This window comes from Palaemon carinicauda, chromosome 5, assembly GCF_036898095.1.
Source record: "Palaemon carinicauda isolate YSFRI2023 chromosome 5, ASM3689809v2, whole genome shotgun sequence".
Lineage (NCBI taxonomy): Eukaryota > Metazoa > Arthropoda > Malacostraca > Decapoda > Palaemonidae > Palaemon > Palaemon carinicauda.
Genome location: NC_090729.1, coordinates 119121685 through 119140649, shown reverse-complemented (window position 1 = coordinate 119140649; position 18965 = coordinate 119121685). Strand labels below are relative to the sequence as shown.

The 18965-nt window shown below is 42.3% G+C and overlaps 1 protein-coding gene across 1 annotated transcript in view; it reads left to right on the top strand.

Annotated features, from left to right (window-relative positions):
- The window catches only part of LOC137641435 (kinetochore protein NDC80 homolog), a 71193-nt gene that overhangs the window by 13271 nt on the left and 38957 nt on the right, over positions 1 to 18965 (top strand). Inside the window, exons 3-4 of the mRNA XM_068373973.1 lie at positions 4186 to 4384; positions 11439 to 11559. Of these exons, the coding sequence (XP_068230074.1) occupies positions 4186 to 4384; positions 11439 to 11559 (320 nt within the window). The remainder of the gene's footprint in view (positions 1 to 4185; positions 4385 to 11438; positions 11560 to 18965) is intronic.

The following is an 18965-nucleotide window of genomic DNA, read 5'->3' as shown; positions in this document are numbered from 1 at the left end:
ACTGCCCATTACTTCTAAACAGAAACCAAGTCAGGGAGAGCATGCCTTGATGACCATTGATGATGACTGTACACCCCATTGTGTGTGTGCAGCTCCCAGCTCCGCTGACGTGGCTGTGGCTCCCCTTGAAGGTTCCAATGTCTATGTCAGAAGCTACCCACCTCTGGAGGATTAAGTCTTATTCATCTCTTGGATGGTTTGGGAAAGCCTCTAAGCGCAGAAGTCACAAGCTGTTGTTGCGCCATAAATGCAATCTTCCCGCGATCATAAAGTGCGAGAAACCGCTTCGATGTTTCACTATCGAACCATACCCATTGAATTGCTAGATTTATTCTATACAGTACTCTAGTCTCAGTACCTGTGAATTCTCTTGAATCGACTAGATCCTTGAAATTGCCACCTCTGGCTCTTTCCCTCCAGAGGAAATTTTATATTGATTCAGAGGCTCGCCCAACCCCTTTGACCCCGATGTTTCCACTCTGGTACCCAGTGTATCAAGCAACTAGTTAGCCAACCTTTCTTCTACTTTCTCTGCATCCAAAATGCAGAACATGGAGGTTTCAGCCATATCAGCCACCAATGCCTGCTCATGGCTAGATCAATGGTCAAGAGCAGTGTCCACTTTTACTGTGACTGAAAATATGTGAAACAATGACGTTTTTTAGCAGTTTAAAGATTTTTTGAGGTTGGGAGCCAAAGCTCTCAAGTCCCTTCTTCACCAGACAGTTTCCCTGTGGGGCAACTACATCCTCAAGCGGTACGACGCTGTTTTGGCCAGGTGCACCAAGCAGCTGTCCCCCAGAGATGCCTTGTGCCAAAGGAAGCTGAACTTAGTGGATTTCCCCATCTTGTTCCCACCTCCAGAAGTAGTTGTGGGTATTGAGATAGCTCATCAGTCCTCCTTTATGAGGAGAGCCGTGGCTCCAAGGATACCTGCCTCAGAGAAACTCTCCTTTCAAAATCCTACCTAACAGAGACGTTTGATATTTCCTACGGGTTCACAGCAGCCTAGGAGGCAAGATCACCACATTTCGATGAAGAGGACATCCCTCCTGATGAAGGAGTTGCGGCCGCAGAGGCTCTTGCTATAGAGGGCAAGTCCCCCAACTCACCACCAGTGGGGGTATACCTACAGTCATTGGCATAGGTGGATGTTCTTTGGAGGCCAATCCCTTAATGATAGATGTTCTACATTCAGGTTAGTGAGTCCTGTTGTAGATTGATTGCCCTCGCTAGCTTGGGATTTGAAAGTCTGTCCATTCTATTTGAAAGGCTCTTTAAAGGACCTCCTTCAAGAGGAAGTGTCCACGATATTGCCCAAAAAGGAACATAAAAGAAGTCCTAGACAACTTTCTACGCTTCTTCAGCAAACCTCTTTCTAGTAAAGAGGCTTAACCCCCATTATAGGCTTATCCTAGTTGAACCAGTTTATATTGCAAATGAGGTTCAAGATGCAGCCCCCAACCACAGTTCTTCAGACCATCAGGAAGAACAACTTTCTGCTGACCATAGACCTGAAAGACACCTTGTAGTGATTTGCAGACGGTGGTCGGACGTAGCTTGCAGACTTCCTAGTGTCAGAATGCCGACCAAACACTAACTTTGCTCTACACAAAAGATACGGTGGAATGACAAGAGATCTGGGCAAAAGGTACAAAGTCAAGAAAGAAATGGGCACTGGGCACCACCCCTTGATTTTATACTGTGCAAGGGAACCCAGATACTAGCTTAGAACTTCCCTGTTATTTTTTATCTTGAGTTTCAGACTTCCATCGTTATGCCACAAAGGGTTCAAGTTCCGAAGTAACTCGGTAGTGAAGGACAATTCCCTTTCTGCAGTTTTCGTCTGACCAGTGAGACGAGGTCCCCTCATCATGACTTGTGGCTGAACTAGAGGTAGGTCAGTAACTGGACCTTTGGACCTAGTCTATGGGGTGACTAAACCCGCTAGAGGTGGGATTCTCAGGCAACAGTCGGTCATCACAATCGGGTGGCAAAAAGCCATAGAAGTCATAATTGTGATAAATGGAACCCGCTGAGTCAGAAACAGGGCTTTCTATACTAGCAGGTCTAGACAAGTGTGTACTGGAACTCTTGGAGCCAGCAGAAACTTCCCAGAATTCCCAACTCGGAAAAATGACACCTTCCTCTCAGAAAGAGGCGGCTAACATCGGGGTGTTGGAAATTCAGGCACAGGAGAGTGAACCACCAATTCAGGAGTCAAAATTGGGGTTTTACATATTTCAGTGGAGCGGTTCTCCCACAGTTGGAGGACCATATGATCTCGAACTGCTTCAGGCTTCAATACAGGAGTCTCATTGAAGTTTTCCAGTGGATATAACCCAGTATCCAGTATTCTTTTTTTTTCTCATAAGTCCTGGCTGGCATGAGGATGGGCATGGGCTGAGTAAGACTTCTCGTAGGACTGTAACTTTTTCTTCGTCGTCAGACAGGACTTATGATTTCGAGACAAAGGGTATGATTCAACTATTACAGCCACACCAAACGAGTTACTATCACTACTAGAATCATTACTCTCCGAGACTTCAGATAAAGTCGGACTATTATCCAAAAGTCCTGAACTATTCTGAGTCTCAGTTACAGGATCAGGACCCCTTGGATACTAGAGAGAGTGCCTCCTAAGATAGACTGGAGGTTCAAGCCATGCCTTTAGGTGGATATGGTGAGCTTTTACCAGCTTACCATCAGGCAGTCGGTGACTTTATTCTCATGTACCGTAGTAACACGGAATACCCACTCAAACCTAGGGATGAGCTTGTTCGTCAGAAGATGTCCCAACTGGTGCCCCATCTTAAGAACCAGAGAACCCTCAAAGTTTGTACTCAGGGTGTCCTTTAGCCCATGGGTCTCTCTTTTCTGTTGAAAGCATTGGAATACTGTCAACATCGTGAGCATCCTTCAGCATGTTTTCAGTTGGAGTAAAACCAATCTCAGTGTGGTGGGAATGGTTGTAGCCGAGAGCTGCTCGGGATAAATACTGTTCCCATTTCCGAGATTCCCTAGAAATCACCCTCAGTAACTAGCTTTATAAACCTCAAGTCTCTTAAACAAATGTCCCACTTCGTCCACCCCACAAGTAAAGCTTCCTTCGCAGTAGCATGTAGAACTGCCCATTATTGGAGTTGCATAGTAACCTATTAGACAGTAGTTATCAAATTGAACCCCCTTATCTTTTTGTCTGGTCATAGAAAATTGACATAAGAGTAAACCCTTATAAAGGATTCATGTTTGTGTAGTTAAAAAATTACAGATCGTATAGAAAAATTGTAGAGTAAACCCTTATAAATTACTCATTTTTGTGTAGATACAATTCTTACATATTGTATAAAAAAATTATTGGTATACAGTTGATACTGATGTGAGTTCCACATTATTGTTTTTTATTTCTATAGTTTCAGTATTTAATATTTTTTCATCCCTGTAGGGTTACCACTTACATTGTGCTATAGAAGATAGTAATGTTTTTTATGCTTTTTCAGCGTCTTTTTTTACCCCTGCTGCAGTTTATACTATCTTTACCCTTGTTTCCTTCGTTCTCTCTGTATTTAGCTGTAATTTCTCAAGCTACCTCACAATAATCATCATCTCTTGTGTAAGAACACAGTTTTTGGTCAAGTTCTGTGGGAATTTAGAATGTAGATCAGTTTTTGCACTCCCCAAGCTTTTATCTGGGCTCCACAAGGCACTAGAAGAGTTGGAAGATCCAGGCCTACATGGCTGAAGACTATGAAGCGTGAAGTAGAAGATCGTGAATGCAGAAGTATTGATTTAAAAGCTCAAGATAGAGATGACTAGCGTAATCTAACCGAGGCCCTTTGTGTCATTAGGTGTAGGAGGAGATGATGATGTTGATGAAGTAATGTGAAATTTTTTTTTCAAAAGTGGGAAAAATAAAGCTGGGAGAGAAACTTAAGAAAATGTAAATGAAGCATACTGTATTATATTTTTGAAAGACATCTGAAATACAGCATGTCATAATTTTATCCTTATGATACAGTTAAAAATGTTTGAGTCAGTCAAATGTATTACAGTATGCACATCTACATATTTATATAAACCATTTTATATTTTTAAACTTGATTAATTTCCAGGTAAAATTCAATGTTATTCTTATCACAGTTTAGGAAAAATCATTTTTATTGATACCGTTTTTGTCTTTTGCAGATTGTCCGTTGATTCTGTCCGCAGTTCTAGTGTCGGAGGAAAGAACAGAAAGGAAACCCGGCCAATTGGAGATCCGGCGTTCAAAAGTGAATGCATTGACAAGATTCTAGAATTTCTGCTCAGCAATGGATACGAGTACGAGATCCATCGACGTAATCTCCTCAACCCATCGACCAAGGACTTCACGCATATGTTTTCAGTGAGTAATATCCTTGCTTGTTATAATTCTTGATCAGAACCTTAATTGGATGATGTTGAGGAGGAACATTCATCTGTGGAAACCTCAGATAAGCTCTGCTTGATCATGCGGCTTTATGAGGTTAATGTACACTTTATCTCGTATGGTTACCAGCTGTTCAGTGGCTTCTTTCCTCTTGGTAAGGGTAGAAAAGACTTTAGCTATGGTAAGGACACAGCTGTTCAGTGGCTTCTTTCCTCTTGGTAAGGGTAGAAAAGACTTTAGCTATGGTAAGGACACAGCTGTTCAGTGGCTTCTTTCCTCTTGGTAAGGGTAGAAAAGACTTTAGCTATGGTAAGGACACAGCTGTTCAGTGGCTTCTTTCCTCTTGGTAAGGGTAGAAAAGACTTTAGCTATGGTAAGGACACAGCTGTTCAGTGGCTTCTTTCCTCTTGGTAAGGGTTGAAGAGACTTTAGCTATGGTAAGCCACCCTTCTAGGAGAAGGACACTCCAAAATCAAACCATTGTTCTCTAGTCTTGGGCAGTGCCATAGCCTCTGTACCATGGCCTTCCACTGTCTTGGGATAGAGTTCTCCTGCTTGAGGGTACACTCGGGCTCACTATTCTATGTTATTTCTTTTCCTTTTGTTTTATGGAGTTTTAATAGTTTATATATATGAAAGATTTTTTTCAATATTAAACTTACCCGATGATCATATAGCTGCAACTCTGTTGCTCGACAGAAAAAACCTACGGGCGGAATACGCCAGCGATCGCTATACAGGTGGGGGTGTACATCAACAGCGCCATCTGTCAAGTAGGTACTCAAGTACTCGATGTCAACAAAGAACCAATTTTTCCTCTGTCGTGCCAATGGCAGGACCTACTAAATACGCCGTCCCTAACTGGATTTGTTTTCACAACGATTTGGTGAAGTACACTATTCCAGTTTTGAGCTTTCGCTATGCAGGGGTTTATCTTCATTTCAAAACTTGAATTCGTTTTCGATAGATTTAATTATGGTGACGAAGAGAGTATGGACTCTCTTTCACTTTTAAATGGCCGACCCTTCCCTTAGACGGAAGTGTGTTTAGGTTTTTGGTAATTTTGCTTAACACGTTATAGATCCATTTATTTATATCTCTCCGGCTTTTTAGGCCTCTTCGGTTAACTTTCCAATTATTATAAACTTATAAAAATAAATTTTTATGTTTGTTTATATGCGACCTTTCCTAATAGTAGGCGGTCCTAACTTGGAACCGAAGTTAATTAACATTGAGCCCGTTTTATCGTATTTAACCTTTAAAGAATTTAATACTTTTTTAATTTTAATGTTTTATGGAAGAATTTCTTTGATAGTCTCGTAGCCTACTGTTTTCAAAGATGAACTAACGTTTAGTTTTTAGTCTCCGCTGTTGTTGACGTTCAGAACGTTCAACTTGCGCTCTATCGTTACGATAGAGAGAGAGTGTATCACGGTTTCACTTTGCAGTAAGAGTAAACCGATTCTAGCGTTTCGTTCATTCTTTCTTAGCTTAAAGAGTTTAAATTCTAAATAAAGGAACTTTTTATTTGGGAAACCTTTCAGTTTTTTCCTTTAGCAAATAACATGTTTTAACGATATATAATTGGGCTCTTCTCTCAGGTGCTAAATCAAGAGAGAAGAGAGATAGAGATAGAGACGGAGGGAGAGAGAGGAGAATAAACGTTTCGTTCAAGCGGATAACGTTGTTCTCGTTTTTTACTCTTCTCCCTAGTCGCTGTAGGGGAAGAAGGTAAAACGTTTCTAGGGTTTTATTCTTGTTCCCAGGCTTTATGCGGTGAGAGATTGTAAACGTAGCTTATTTGATCTAGTGTTTAGTCTCTTTTCCAGCCACTGAATTCTTTATCTTTATTTATGTTTTTCTGTTGCATTGTAAAACTGTTTTCGCAATGACTACCTTTTAATGAAGGATAGGATTGCGTGTTTCAGGTAGAAATCAGTTAAAGTTTCGATTTCAGTGAAATAAGTGCAAACAGAAAATCAAAAGTGATAAAGTGATATGCGCAAAGTGTTACAATTCCCTAATTCCAGAACCTTTTTAATCTTTCTCTTGAAATATTTTTGGGTTGTCCGGAAGGCTAAGAAGCCTTTCGCATCCTACTTGATTTGGCGGGTGGTCAAAATCATTTCTTGAGAAGCGCCTAGATTAGAGGTTTTGATGAGGACCTTTAGTATGGGTTGCAACCCTTCATACTTCAGCTCCTAGGAGTCGCTCAGCATCCTATGAGGATCGCGAGGCTCAGTAAGGAAGACGTACTTAAAAAGGCAGAGTAATTGTTCAAGTCGTCTTCCTTACCAGGTACTTATTTATTTTATGCTTGTTATTTTGAATAACTGCTAAAATGAAATACGGAATACTTAGCTCATAATAATGTCAACATGTAATGCTGGTCTCTACCCACCCCCCTGGGTGTGAATGAGCTATATGATCATTGGGTAAGTTTAATATTGAAAAATGTTATTTTCCTTAGTAAAATAAATTTTTGAATATACTTACCCGATGATCATAAATTAAAGGACCCACCCTTCCTCCCCAATAGAGACCCAGTGGACAGAGGAGAAAATTGGTTCTTTGTTGACATCGAGTACTTGAGTACCTACTTGACAGATGGCGCTGTTGATGTACACCCCCACCTGTATAGCGATCGCTGGCGTATTCCGCCCGTAGGTTTTTTCTGTCGAGCAACAGAGTTGCAGCTATATGATCATCGGGTAAGTATATTCAAAAATTTATTTTACTAAGGAAAATAACATATTTAAATTTTTTTACTGTTCTTAAAATATTTCATTTTAATTGTTGATTACCTCTCTTGTAGTTTATTTATTTCCTTATTTCCTTTCTTCACTGGACTATTTTCCCTGTTGTATCCCTTGGGCTTTTAGGATCTTGCTTTTCCAACTAGGGTTGTAGCTTAGCAAGTAATGATGATGATAATAATAATAATAATAATAATTAGTCACCAGTGATTGTAATTCTGGGTTACCAAGCAGTAATAGAATCATTTTTATGTTTCATCTAGTCCCTTGTTAGGCTGGGAGGAACTTAGAGAGTAGAGGTCCCCTTTTTGTTTTTGTTTCTTTGTTGATGTCGGCTACCCCCCAAAATTGGGGGAAGTGCCTTGGTATATATACAGTATGTATGTACTGTATGTATCTTGTCATGATGGGTCTGCCACCAATGGGGAGTTAAGAGGAAATAGTATCGTAGTGATTGTAAGTTGAAAGTTTCTTCCTCAGGATTAAGTTTACCATCATCAAATAGTAAGATAGTAATTATCAATACACTAGATCTGAAGCAGGATTATTATTACTTGCTAAGCTACCACCCTAGTTGGAAAAGCAGGATGCCATAAGCCCAGGGTCTTGAACAGGGAAAATAACCCGGTGAGGAAAGGAAACAAGGAAAAATGAAATATCTTAAGAACAATAACAGTAAAATAAATATTTCCTATATAAATTATAAAACTTAACAAAACAAGAGGAAGATAAATAAGATAGAATACTGTGCCCGAGTGTACCCTTAAGCATGAGAACAACCTAAGACAGAGACAGACCATGGTACAGAGGCTATGGTGTAGTGGTTTGCGGACTGTGGCCAGAGGTAGCACCCGAACTGCCTAGTGTCCGAATGCCGACCACAACCCGACGTTCACTACACAACAAAAATACAACGGTGTAATACCCAAAAAAACCTAAGTAACAGGTCAAGAGAAAGGAGCTCTGGGCACCACCCCTTGATTTATACTGGGCAAGGGGACCCAGCTTGAACCTTGTTATTTATCATACCTTTCCTTCTCTTGCCTTTGGCTTGCTGATTATAAGTAAAGGTATAAGAACATTAGGTGAAAGGGAATATTATAATTAATAAAGGAACACACTGTGGGAGGAAAGAATTATGATAAATTACTGTACTTAAGAGATCTTAAAAAAACAGTGGCGAAGGAAAAGAAACCGTGGCGAGAGGTTCTGAAATGAAATGCTGTATACATAAAACAGGCAAAATAAATATTTATTTGAAAATTAAACTATTAAGAATACATTAATATATCAATTAAGATAGTCAAAGGCAAAATTAACATCCCTTTTGCATATTGTACCAGCAAGAGAAAAAATACTAGCTACATGCAAGATATACCACTTCAGTTACAAAACGGAACATTAAAATCCTAACAAAACATGACTGCAGAACTCTCAATGCCCGAATTCTTTACTGAAAACTTCCCCAACGTTAATAATCAAATGGCCTTAATATTGACCAGTCATGTTCTGCCGTCAAATCTGCTTTGAAGAACGGCAGCTAAAACTGAAGAATGGCATGCCAAAATACAGCTGAGGGCCAGTGTCTGTCTTCCCTCATTACTTACAATCACATCACACAATTCATTCTTACACTAAAGTTTCTGTAAGCTTTCAGAAGTGTTGACATCACATTGATGGGAAAATACGAAAAATACTGCACTTTACTTAATACAACACCTCAATACAGTTTTTCCCCTGATCGCAGGACTCTAACATACCATAATTCAATTCTTGTCCCTCATCTCACTCATATCATGAATATGGAAAACTCAGTCACCATAAACTTTTTTTATTTTCAGCAGGAGTCTCGGATCTCCAATCGGCAGGATTCCCTGTCATCAAAATCTCTTTTCCAAGTTAGCCCTTATCAGTTTGACGATGAAGGCATCCATGAGTCATTGCAGACCTTCAGTTATAACAGTTAAACAGACCACTACACACTAGCAACAGGCAATACTCTAATCTCTCCAGAGAATATCCTAATTCTCTCTCCCTTACACTCCCTAATGAGTGTAGGGGGCTGCTGTCAATGCCTTGATTTTGTAGCTATCAATACCTGGAAATAAGATAATAACGAGTTAAAGCATTTTTTTTTTATATGGGCACAGAGGGATATATATACAGTATATCTATACAGGTATAAAAAAATGACTTTCAAAAAATACAAATCCACTAAGCTTTCTTAAATACAAAACACATTTTATTCCAATGGCACTACCTAAGATTAGAGAACAATGGTTTGATTTTGGAGTGTCCTTCTCCTAGAATAGCTGCTTACCATAGCTAGAGTCTCTTCTACCATTTTCTACGATTTTATTTTCAGCCTAAGACTACATCCGTACAGGCTGTGATTCATGAGGTAAAGGTTGGAGCTGAGGGCTGAAGCCTAAATGGGGAATACATTGATTCCAATGTGACCGGTCCACTCGGTGTCTTCATCAGTTTTTTATAAATTCAAACTTCAGCCCACTTCTGCCTGAATCACCTGAATTTTACCCGTTGTCTGCTGACGGCATATTACCGGCAGAAAGCCAGCGGGCAGTAGAGTGATTCCCTTCAAAAAGGCTAACGATTAGTACTAGTATTCCCATTATCGAAATATCAAGTACAGGTAATGATACAAAGCATTTTATCTATATCGATTGTTATGAGTACTACTTAGCGTAAATTGAACTACAGTATACGCTAGTTTTATTCCATCTTGGATAATAGATAGATATTTTTCTAAAGAAATTACACTAACAGGACAAACATTTTCTTGGAAATAATATATTTTCTTTTACATTATAAAAGAAATACTTTTGCTTGATAAGTTAATATTTCTTTCATTTCTTGCAAGAAAAAGGAAAGGGTTTTACATAATTTGCAAATCATTCTTCATCGAGTTCACATCACTTGTCCTGTGACGTCATATGTATGGCGGAATGTGCGTTGGCGAACCAAATTATTTCCTTTTGGTGTATTACTGAGTAATCATATTATTCCCATTATCGAATCATTGAGTAATAATACAAAGAATTACTAATGATATCTGAAGAAATATGAAGATTTAACGGTGAATTAAAAATCAAAATACGGAGAGAGAGAGAACGTATTCATATGATAACTAATAATAAGGTCTATAAATGGACTGTATTGAAACTGTGATACCCTATTGTTGCTGATGTAGTATTCATTATGACGAGATTTTGAATAAGTTAAGACTGTTAAATTACCAACTCCGTGTTATTCGTACTATAGTGTATATAATTGCAATACGGTTGCGTGACCTTGAGATCAGCTGATGCCTACCGAAAGTAATTGTTGATTATTGAAATGCTCAAGAAATTGGAAAATAGAATACAAACATGCTTTAATAAACCACAATAATGACTAATGTAAAATGAAGGCTTGATAATGAATAAAAAATTAAATAGTGTATGAAGCTTTTAAAATAACTACCCATACGAGACCGCGCGCACACACACTCGCACAGAGTGAGAACGTTTTCGCTATAAATAAATTGTATGAAAACTGTGATATCCTGTAACATTTTGGTGCTGATGTAATATCCATCATGACGATATTTAGAGTTAATTGAGAAATTACATAAAAAAAATACACCACTTGTCTGTGAGCAAACTTTCGATACGGTAGCGGGACCTTCATTTCAGCTGATCATGACCAAAGGTAAACAAAATATCAAGTAATTCTTGATGTTTAAAATACTTTAATAGAGCATATGATATCTGACTAAACAAGAAAATGAAATAATGGTATACAGTAAGAAAATATTGATAAGATATGACTTAGATGATTGCCAAATCATGACACATCATAATAAATCTACGGAAACTTCACCTTATGAATTTGACATTGTCGAAATCGACTTAAGACGTGTCTCTCGGTCCCTATCTCCGTTGTAAGTCGGCGACTACCTGTATTTGGGCTAAAGATTATTAATAATTTAGGGAGATGAAAGAGGAAATGGTAAATGGCCCTCCCTCTGACCTGCCTTACTTATTAACTTCATCTAGATAGGAAATCTGAATTCCAGAGTATATGTAGTACATATTGTGATTTTCAGGGACCCGTGAACAAGATACTGTATACATAAAAAAAGATTGAGAACTTTATTTTTCATTTTAATGGCTATTAACAGTTTCTTAATTTGGATGTTTATGATACAATCATGCTAGTTGACTATTGTGTGTGAAAAGGTGTTATAAATATATTTTTTGTTTTCATTTCAGTTCATATATCGCCATTTCAATCCGCTGTACACCCTTCCACACAAGTTTGAAGAGGAAATACCAAGATTAATGAAACTTTTGAAATATCCAAATCAGATGTCAAAATCAACTTTTATATCTGGTAAGTGACAATACGCTTTAAAAATGGCTATAATTTTTATAAATGTCTTCACCTAATTACAGTGAAAAGACTGTAGTAAGTGACAATACTCTTTATAAATGGCTATAATTTTTATTGATCTCTTCACCTAACTACAGTGAAAGGACTAGTAAGTGACAATACCCTTCATAAATGGCTATAATTTTTATTGATCTCTTCACCTAACTACAGTGAGAGGACTAGTAAGTGACAATACTCTTTATAAATGGCTATAATTTTTATTGATCTCTTCACCTAACTACAGTGAAAGGACTAGTAAGTGACAATACTCTTTATAAATGGCTATAATTTTTATTGATCTCTTCACCTAACTACAGTGAAAGGACTGTAGTAAGTGACAATACTCTTCATAAATGGCTATAATTTTTATTGATCTCTTCACCTAACTACAGTGAAAGGACTGTAGTAAGTGACAATACTCTTCATAAATGGCTATAATTTTTACTGTTCACTGAACTACAGTGAAAGGACTGTAGTAATAGGGTACCCCTTCCTCCTAATAAGTTTAGTCATTTTCAATATTAAACTTACCCGATAATCATGTAGCTGTCAACTCCGTTGCCCGACAGAATTCTATGGAGGGATACGCCAGCTATCACAATACTAGAAGGGGGTGTACTTACCAGCGCCACCTGTGGCCAGGTACTCAATCATTTGTTGTTGACACCTCCTCAATTATTCCTCTGTCGTGCTTCCGGCTAGACGTTCTGGGATACGCTTATGGTCTTCGAGTTTATTCATGGATATTTGGTGAAGTATTCTCTTAGATTAACGGCTGTCGCATACTGGAATCCTTTTTATATTAGCTAGATAGCTTTTATATAAATACTGATTAACGGTTAATGAATTTTTGCTTGTTTTTGGATCACCCTTTGACTAACTCTTTGAAACAAGATGTCTGACGTTTCGCAAGCTCCCTCCCATAGACGATGTAGGTCTTGCAATAGGCGTATTCCGAAGGCCTCGGTAGATCCTCACACCGCTTGTTCTGACTGTAGGGACAGGCCCTGTCTATTAGAAAATCGATGTGAGGAGTGCGCCGGACTTTCGGAATTGGATTTTGTCCGTCTTTTAAAATATTCATCTAAGTTAGAGAGAGGTAGAGTTAGGAGAAGTTCTTCTCACTCTTCTATGTTTTCCTCACCTCATGATCCCCTACCTTTTCCTACCCCTGTAGTGGCTACCCCCGAACCTACTGTGTGCCCTCCGCCTGATATGTCAACTGTTTTGCGTGCTATTCAGGCTTTAGGAGATAAAGTAGAATCAGTGGTAAGTGACCATAAGTCTCTGATGGCCGAGGTTAAAGAACTGAAGGTCAAGAGTGCAGTGGGTGGAAATAGTGCCAGTGCTGTGACGAGTGCTAGTGTCTGTGCAGTGCCAAGTGCTAGTGGTGCCAGTGTGGTGCGTGAGGATTTTTCTGTGCGAGCCAGTCGTTCTCCCAGTCCGGGACCTCTTGCAAGCTCCCATGCCCAGGGGAGAAGCAATGTCGAAGGGCTTAAGGGTTCGACAGGCCTTGTTAGGCGCACAGAATTATCCTCGGTGGTTGCGGGCGTGTCTTCCTTAGACCGTCACTCCCACCTGCAGACGATTGAGCCCGTCTTCTCGTCCGCTGATCTTCATGCAGGGAAGAAACGTTGGTCTCAGGTCTCGAGACCGCTTAAACGTAGAGTTCAGTCAGCGAGTGCTCAGCCAGGTTGTAGTCATTGGCTCAGCTCCGACTCGCCTCAGTCATCGGTCGACTGTACTCCGCCCAAGAGGAGTAAGGTTCTGCCTTTACAGACCCCGACTGTGACTTTACCTCAGTCTGTTATCGTTTCTGCCGACCCCAAGTGGACCCTGCTTCAGTCCATGCAAGCTCAGCTTTCGGACTTGATGCGTGAGTGTCGGGCTGAGAGTGTTGCACCTCCTCCTCCGCCTACACTCCCTCCACCTGTTCTCGCTCCGCCTGTGCTCGCCCAGCCTGCACCTGCTCCGCCCGGTCGCAGCACCATCTGCCAGGCGTACGATGTTGAGCCACTTTCGGAGTTTGCTGTTCCCAGTGTTGTTCAGCCTCAGCCTTCTTTAAGGCAACCCTTGCTTTGGGATCAGGAGAGTTATTCCACTCTTCCTCCTCCTCCCCTTGCTGCTCCACCAGTAGTGCAACTCTCGGTTGGGGTACAACAACCTCTCCCCTCCGTGAGTCTGTCTGCTCAACCATCGCTGCAGCGAGCTCAACCCTCCTCTAGGCAAGCTCCTCTACACCCTGGACTTGCGCCTCAGGAGCCTCAGCTTGCGAGAACTTTACCTTGTTCTGCGCAGCCTCAACCTATTCATGCTCCTCTCATCTCACAGGAACAGGAACGGACTACTCCGCCTCCGTCCTCCGCTCAGCTTGTGCAATCCTTGGGTTCAACTCTTGCTAGGAATCAACCTCCTTCACCCATGCGCCTGCCTTCTGCTTCGTCTGTTGTTCAGCCTATGCAGTCTGAGCCTCAGGTTTTCCCTCAAGATGAGGAAACCTCTGTTATTGTTCCTACCCGTTCTGACTCTGCGGTTCAGCATTCTGGTCCTATCGCTTCGCTACCCTCTGCTGATGAAGTGTCGGATGATGAGGAGGCAGACCTTGATCCCTCATCAGACGTGGAGGAGTCTAAGCTTTCTCCATTGTCTATTGATTTTCGAAAGGTCTTGGCTCTACTCAGGGAGATTTACCCAGACCACTTCGTCTCTGCTATTCCCCGCTCTCCTCCATCTGAGTTTTCGCTGGGCGTACAACAAGCTAAGTCCAACTATACTAAGCTTGTCCTAGCTAGATCCTCCAAGAGGGCTTTAAGGATCTTAGGGGAGTGGCTTCAGTCTAAACAACACCTTGGCAAGACTTCCTTCATGTTCCCTCCAACGAAGCTCGCTTCGAAAGGTTGCGTTTGGTATGCAACAGGGGAAGCACCAGGCTTGGGAGTACCTGCCTCTGCCCAGGCTGACTTCTCAAGTCTGGTGGACTCGCCTAGGAGGACTGCGATGAGACGCTCGAAGGTTTGTTGGACCTTCTCAGACCTGGATCATCTTCTGAAAGGGTTGTTCAGAGCTTTCGAAATGTTCAACTTTCTCGACTGGTGCCTGGGAGCCCTCAGCAAGAAAACCTCTCCTGCGGACAAAGATTCTGCCATGCTAATTATGTCCTGCATGGATAAGGCCATCAGAGATGGATCGGGTGAGCTAGCGTCGTTATTTGTATCAGGGGTATTGAAGAAAAGGGAACAACTATGTACCTTCCTCTCCGCCAGCATTACACCGTGCCAACGGTCACAACTCCTTTTTGCTCCACTCTCAAAGTTCCTCTTTCCCGAGGAGCTAGTTAAGGACTTGTCGGCTGCCCTGATACAGAAGGACACGCACGATCTTGTAGCCTCATCGGCTCGTAAGTCTAAGGTTACCACCTCTGTCCCCAAGACTTATCGCTCCCCAGTGGCTGATACCCCGGCTACGAGGTTCATACCGCCCTTTCGTGGTAGAGCCCCCAGCCGAGGAAGCTCCCGTCCAGACTCTCACAGGGGCAAGTCTCGGAAAGGACCCAGGACATCTAAGGGAAAGAACTGACTCTCAGATTCTCCAGACAACAGTAGGAGCCAGACTCAAGATCTTCTGGCGAGCCTGGGAGAAGAGAGGTGCAGACGCACAGTCTGTCAGTTGGCTGAGGTACGGTTACAGGATTCCATTCTGCCTCAAACCGCCTCTGACCACATCGCCCATCAACCTCTCTCCCAACTACAAAGAAGAGGACAAGAGGCTAGCATTGCAACAGGAGGTGTCGCTACTTGTGCAGAAGAAGGCAGTGGTTATAGTCCGGGACCATCAATCCCCGGGCTTCTACAACCGTCTCTTTCTTGTGGCCAAGAAGACAGGAGGTTGGAGACCGGTGCTGGACGTCAGCTCTCTCAACGAGTATGTCACCAAGCAGACATTCACAATGGAGACGACCAAGTCGGTCTTAGCAGCGGTCAGACAGGAGGACTGGATGGTCTCGTTGGACTTGAAAGATGCATACTTTCACGTTCCCATTCATCCAGACTCCCAACCTTTCCTGAGATTCGTTTTCGGAAAGGTTGTCTATCAGTTCCAAGCCCTGTGTTTTGGCCTAAGCACAGCTCCTATGGTCTTTACTCATCTGATGAGGAATGTAGCGAAATTCCTGCACTTATCAAACATCAGAGCCTCCCTCTACCTAGACGACTGGCTGTTGAGAGCCTCCACGAGTCGTCGTTGTCTGGAGAACCTCTCTTGGACTTTAGATCTAATCAGAGACCTAGGTCTATTAGTCAATATAGAGAAATCTCAACTCATTCCCTCCCAATCCATTGTGTACCTGGGAATGGAGATTCAGAGTCGGGATTTTCGGGCTTTTCCATCGGCCCCCAGGATAAACCAAGCCCTAGAGTGCATCATGAGCATGCTGAAGAGGAGCAATTGCTCAGTGAGACAGTGGATGAGTCTCACAGGGACCCTCTCATCACTGGCCCTGTTTGTCGAGCTAGGGAGACTCCACCTCCGCCCTCTTCAATTCCATCTTGCGGCTCATTGGGACAAGGGCTCGACTCTAGAAGCAGTCTCTATCCCTATCAACCAAGAGATGAAGACCACTCTCCGGTGGTGGAAGCACAATCTCCTTCTCAAGGAGGGTCTATCATTGGCCATCCAGACCCCCCATCTTCATCTCTTCTCGGATGCATCGGACTCGGGCTGGGGTGCGACCTTGGACGGACGGGAATGCTCAGGAGTATGGAACAAGGAACAAGGATTACTCCACATCAACTGCAAGGAACTGTTAGCAGTTCATCTTGCCCTGTTGAACTTCAAGTCCCTCCTGCTAGGCAAAGTGGTGGAGGTGAATTCAGACAACACCACAGCCTTGGCTTACATCTCCAAGCAAGGAGGGACCCATTCGAGGAGCCTTTACGAGATCGCAAGGGACCTCCTCATTTGGTCAAGAGGTCTAAACCTCACACTGGTCACGAGGTTCATCCAGGGCGATATGAATGTTTCAGCGGATCGCCTCAGCAGAAGGAATCAGGTCATTCCCACGGAATGGACCCTCCACAAGAGTGTGTGCAACAGACTTTGGACCTTGTGGGGTCAACCTACCATAGATCTGTTTGCCACCTCCATCACCAAGAGACTTCCGCTTTATTGTTCCCCTGTTCCAGACCCTGCAGCGGTTCATGTGGATGCTTTTCTTCTGAACTGGTCCCATCTCGACCTGTACGCATTCCCTCCGTTCAAGATTATAAACAAAGTTCTGCAGAAATTCGTCTCGCACGAAGGGACACGGCTGACGCTGGTTGCTCCCCTTTGGCCTGCAAGAGAATGGTACACAGAGGTACTTCAATGGCTAGTCGACTTCCCCAGGACTCTACCTCTAAGAGTGGACCTTCTACGTCAACCACACGTAGACAGGTTGCACCCAAACCTCCACGCTCTTCGACTGACTGCCTTCAGACTGTCGAAAGATTCGCAAGAGCTAGAGGCTTTTCGAAGGAGGCAGCCAGTGCGATTGCCAGAGCTAGAAGAATTTCCACTCGTAGAGTCTACCAGTCTAAGTGGGAGGTCTTCCGAAGCTGGTGTAGAGCCAATTCAATATCCTCTACCAATACCTCTGTGATCCAAATAGCTGACTTCCTTCTTCATCTTAGGAATGAGAGATCCCTTTCAACACCTACGATTAAAGGGTATAGGAGCATGTTGGCCTCAGTTCTCCGCCACAGGGGTTTGGACCTGTCTTCCAACAAGGACCTTCAAGACATTCTCAAGTCTTTTGAGACGTCTAAAGAACGTCGTCTTTCCACTCCAGGCTGGAATCTAGACGTAGTCTTAAGGTTCCTTATGACATCTAGGTTCGAACCTCTCCAGTCAGCTTCCTTCAAGGATCTTACCCTCAAGACTGCTTTTCTCGTTTGCCTTGCAACAGCTAAGAGAGTCAGTGAGGTTCATGCCTTCAGCAAGAACATTGGTTTCACAACCGAATCAGCTACATGTTCTTTTCAGCTTGGATTCCTAGCAAAGAACGAGCTTCCTTCACGTCCTTGGCCTAGATCGTTCGAAATACCTAGCCTCTCCAACATGGTAGGTAACGAACTAGAGAGAGTTCTTTGCCCTGTCAGAGCTCTCAAATATTATCTGAAGAGGTCTAAACCTATTCGAGGACAGTCAGAAGCCTTATGGTGTGCCATCAAGAAACCCTCGAGACCCATGTCCAAGAATGGGCTTTCGTACTATATAAGGCTTCTGATCAGAGAAGCACATTCTCACTTAAAGGAGGAAGACCTTGCATTGCTGAAGGTAAGGACCCACGAAGTAAGAGCTGTAGCTACTTCGTTGGCCTTTAATAAAAACCGTTCTCTGCAGAGCATTATGGATGCAACCTATTGGAGGAGCAAGTCAGTGTTTGCATCATTTTATCTGAAAGATGTCCAGTCTCTTTACGAGAACTGCTACACCCTGGGACCATTCGTAGCAGCGAGTGCAGTAGTAGGTGAGGGCTCAGCCACTACATTCCCTTAATCCCATAACCTTTTTAACCTTTCTCTTGAATACTTTTATTGTTGTTTTTATGGTTGTTACGGTAGGCTAAGAAGCCTTCCGCATCCTTGGATTTGGCGGGTGGTCTGTTCATTCTTGAGAAGCGCCTGGGTTAAAGGTTTGGTAGAGGTCCTTTAGTAGGGTTGCAACCCCTTGTACTTTGGCACCTTTGGGTTGATTCAGCCTCCAAGAGGAACGCTGCGCTCAGTAAGGAAGACGAACTTTAAATAAAAGGCAGAGTAACGGTTCTATTCGACTTCCTTACCAGGTACTTATTATTTCATTGTTATTTGAGATAACTGTTATATGAAATAGGGGATACTTAGCTATCCTTTAATCATGTACACTGGTTTTCACCCACCTCCCTGGGTGTGAATCAGCTACATGATTATCGGGTAAGTTTAATATTGAAAAATGTTATTTTTATTAATAAAATAAATTTTTGAATATACTTACCCGATAATCATGATTTAATCGACCCTCCCTTTCCTCCCCAGAGAGAACCAGTGGACCGAGGAATAATTGAGGAGGTGTCAACAACAAATGATTGAGTACCTGGCCACAGGTGGCGCTGGTAAGTACACCCCCTTCTAGTATTGTGATAGCTGGCGTATCCCTCCATAGAATTCTGTCGGGCAACGGAGTTGACAGCTACATGATTATCGGGTAAGTATATTCAAAAATTTATTTTATTAATAAAAATAACATTTTTATTTTCAATATTAATCTTACCCGATGATCATGTAGCTGTCAACTCCGTTGCCCGACAGAAATCTACGGTCGGGATACGCCAGCGATCGCTATCCAGGTGGGGG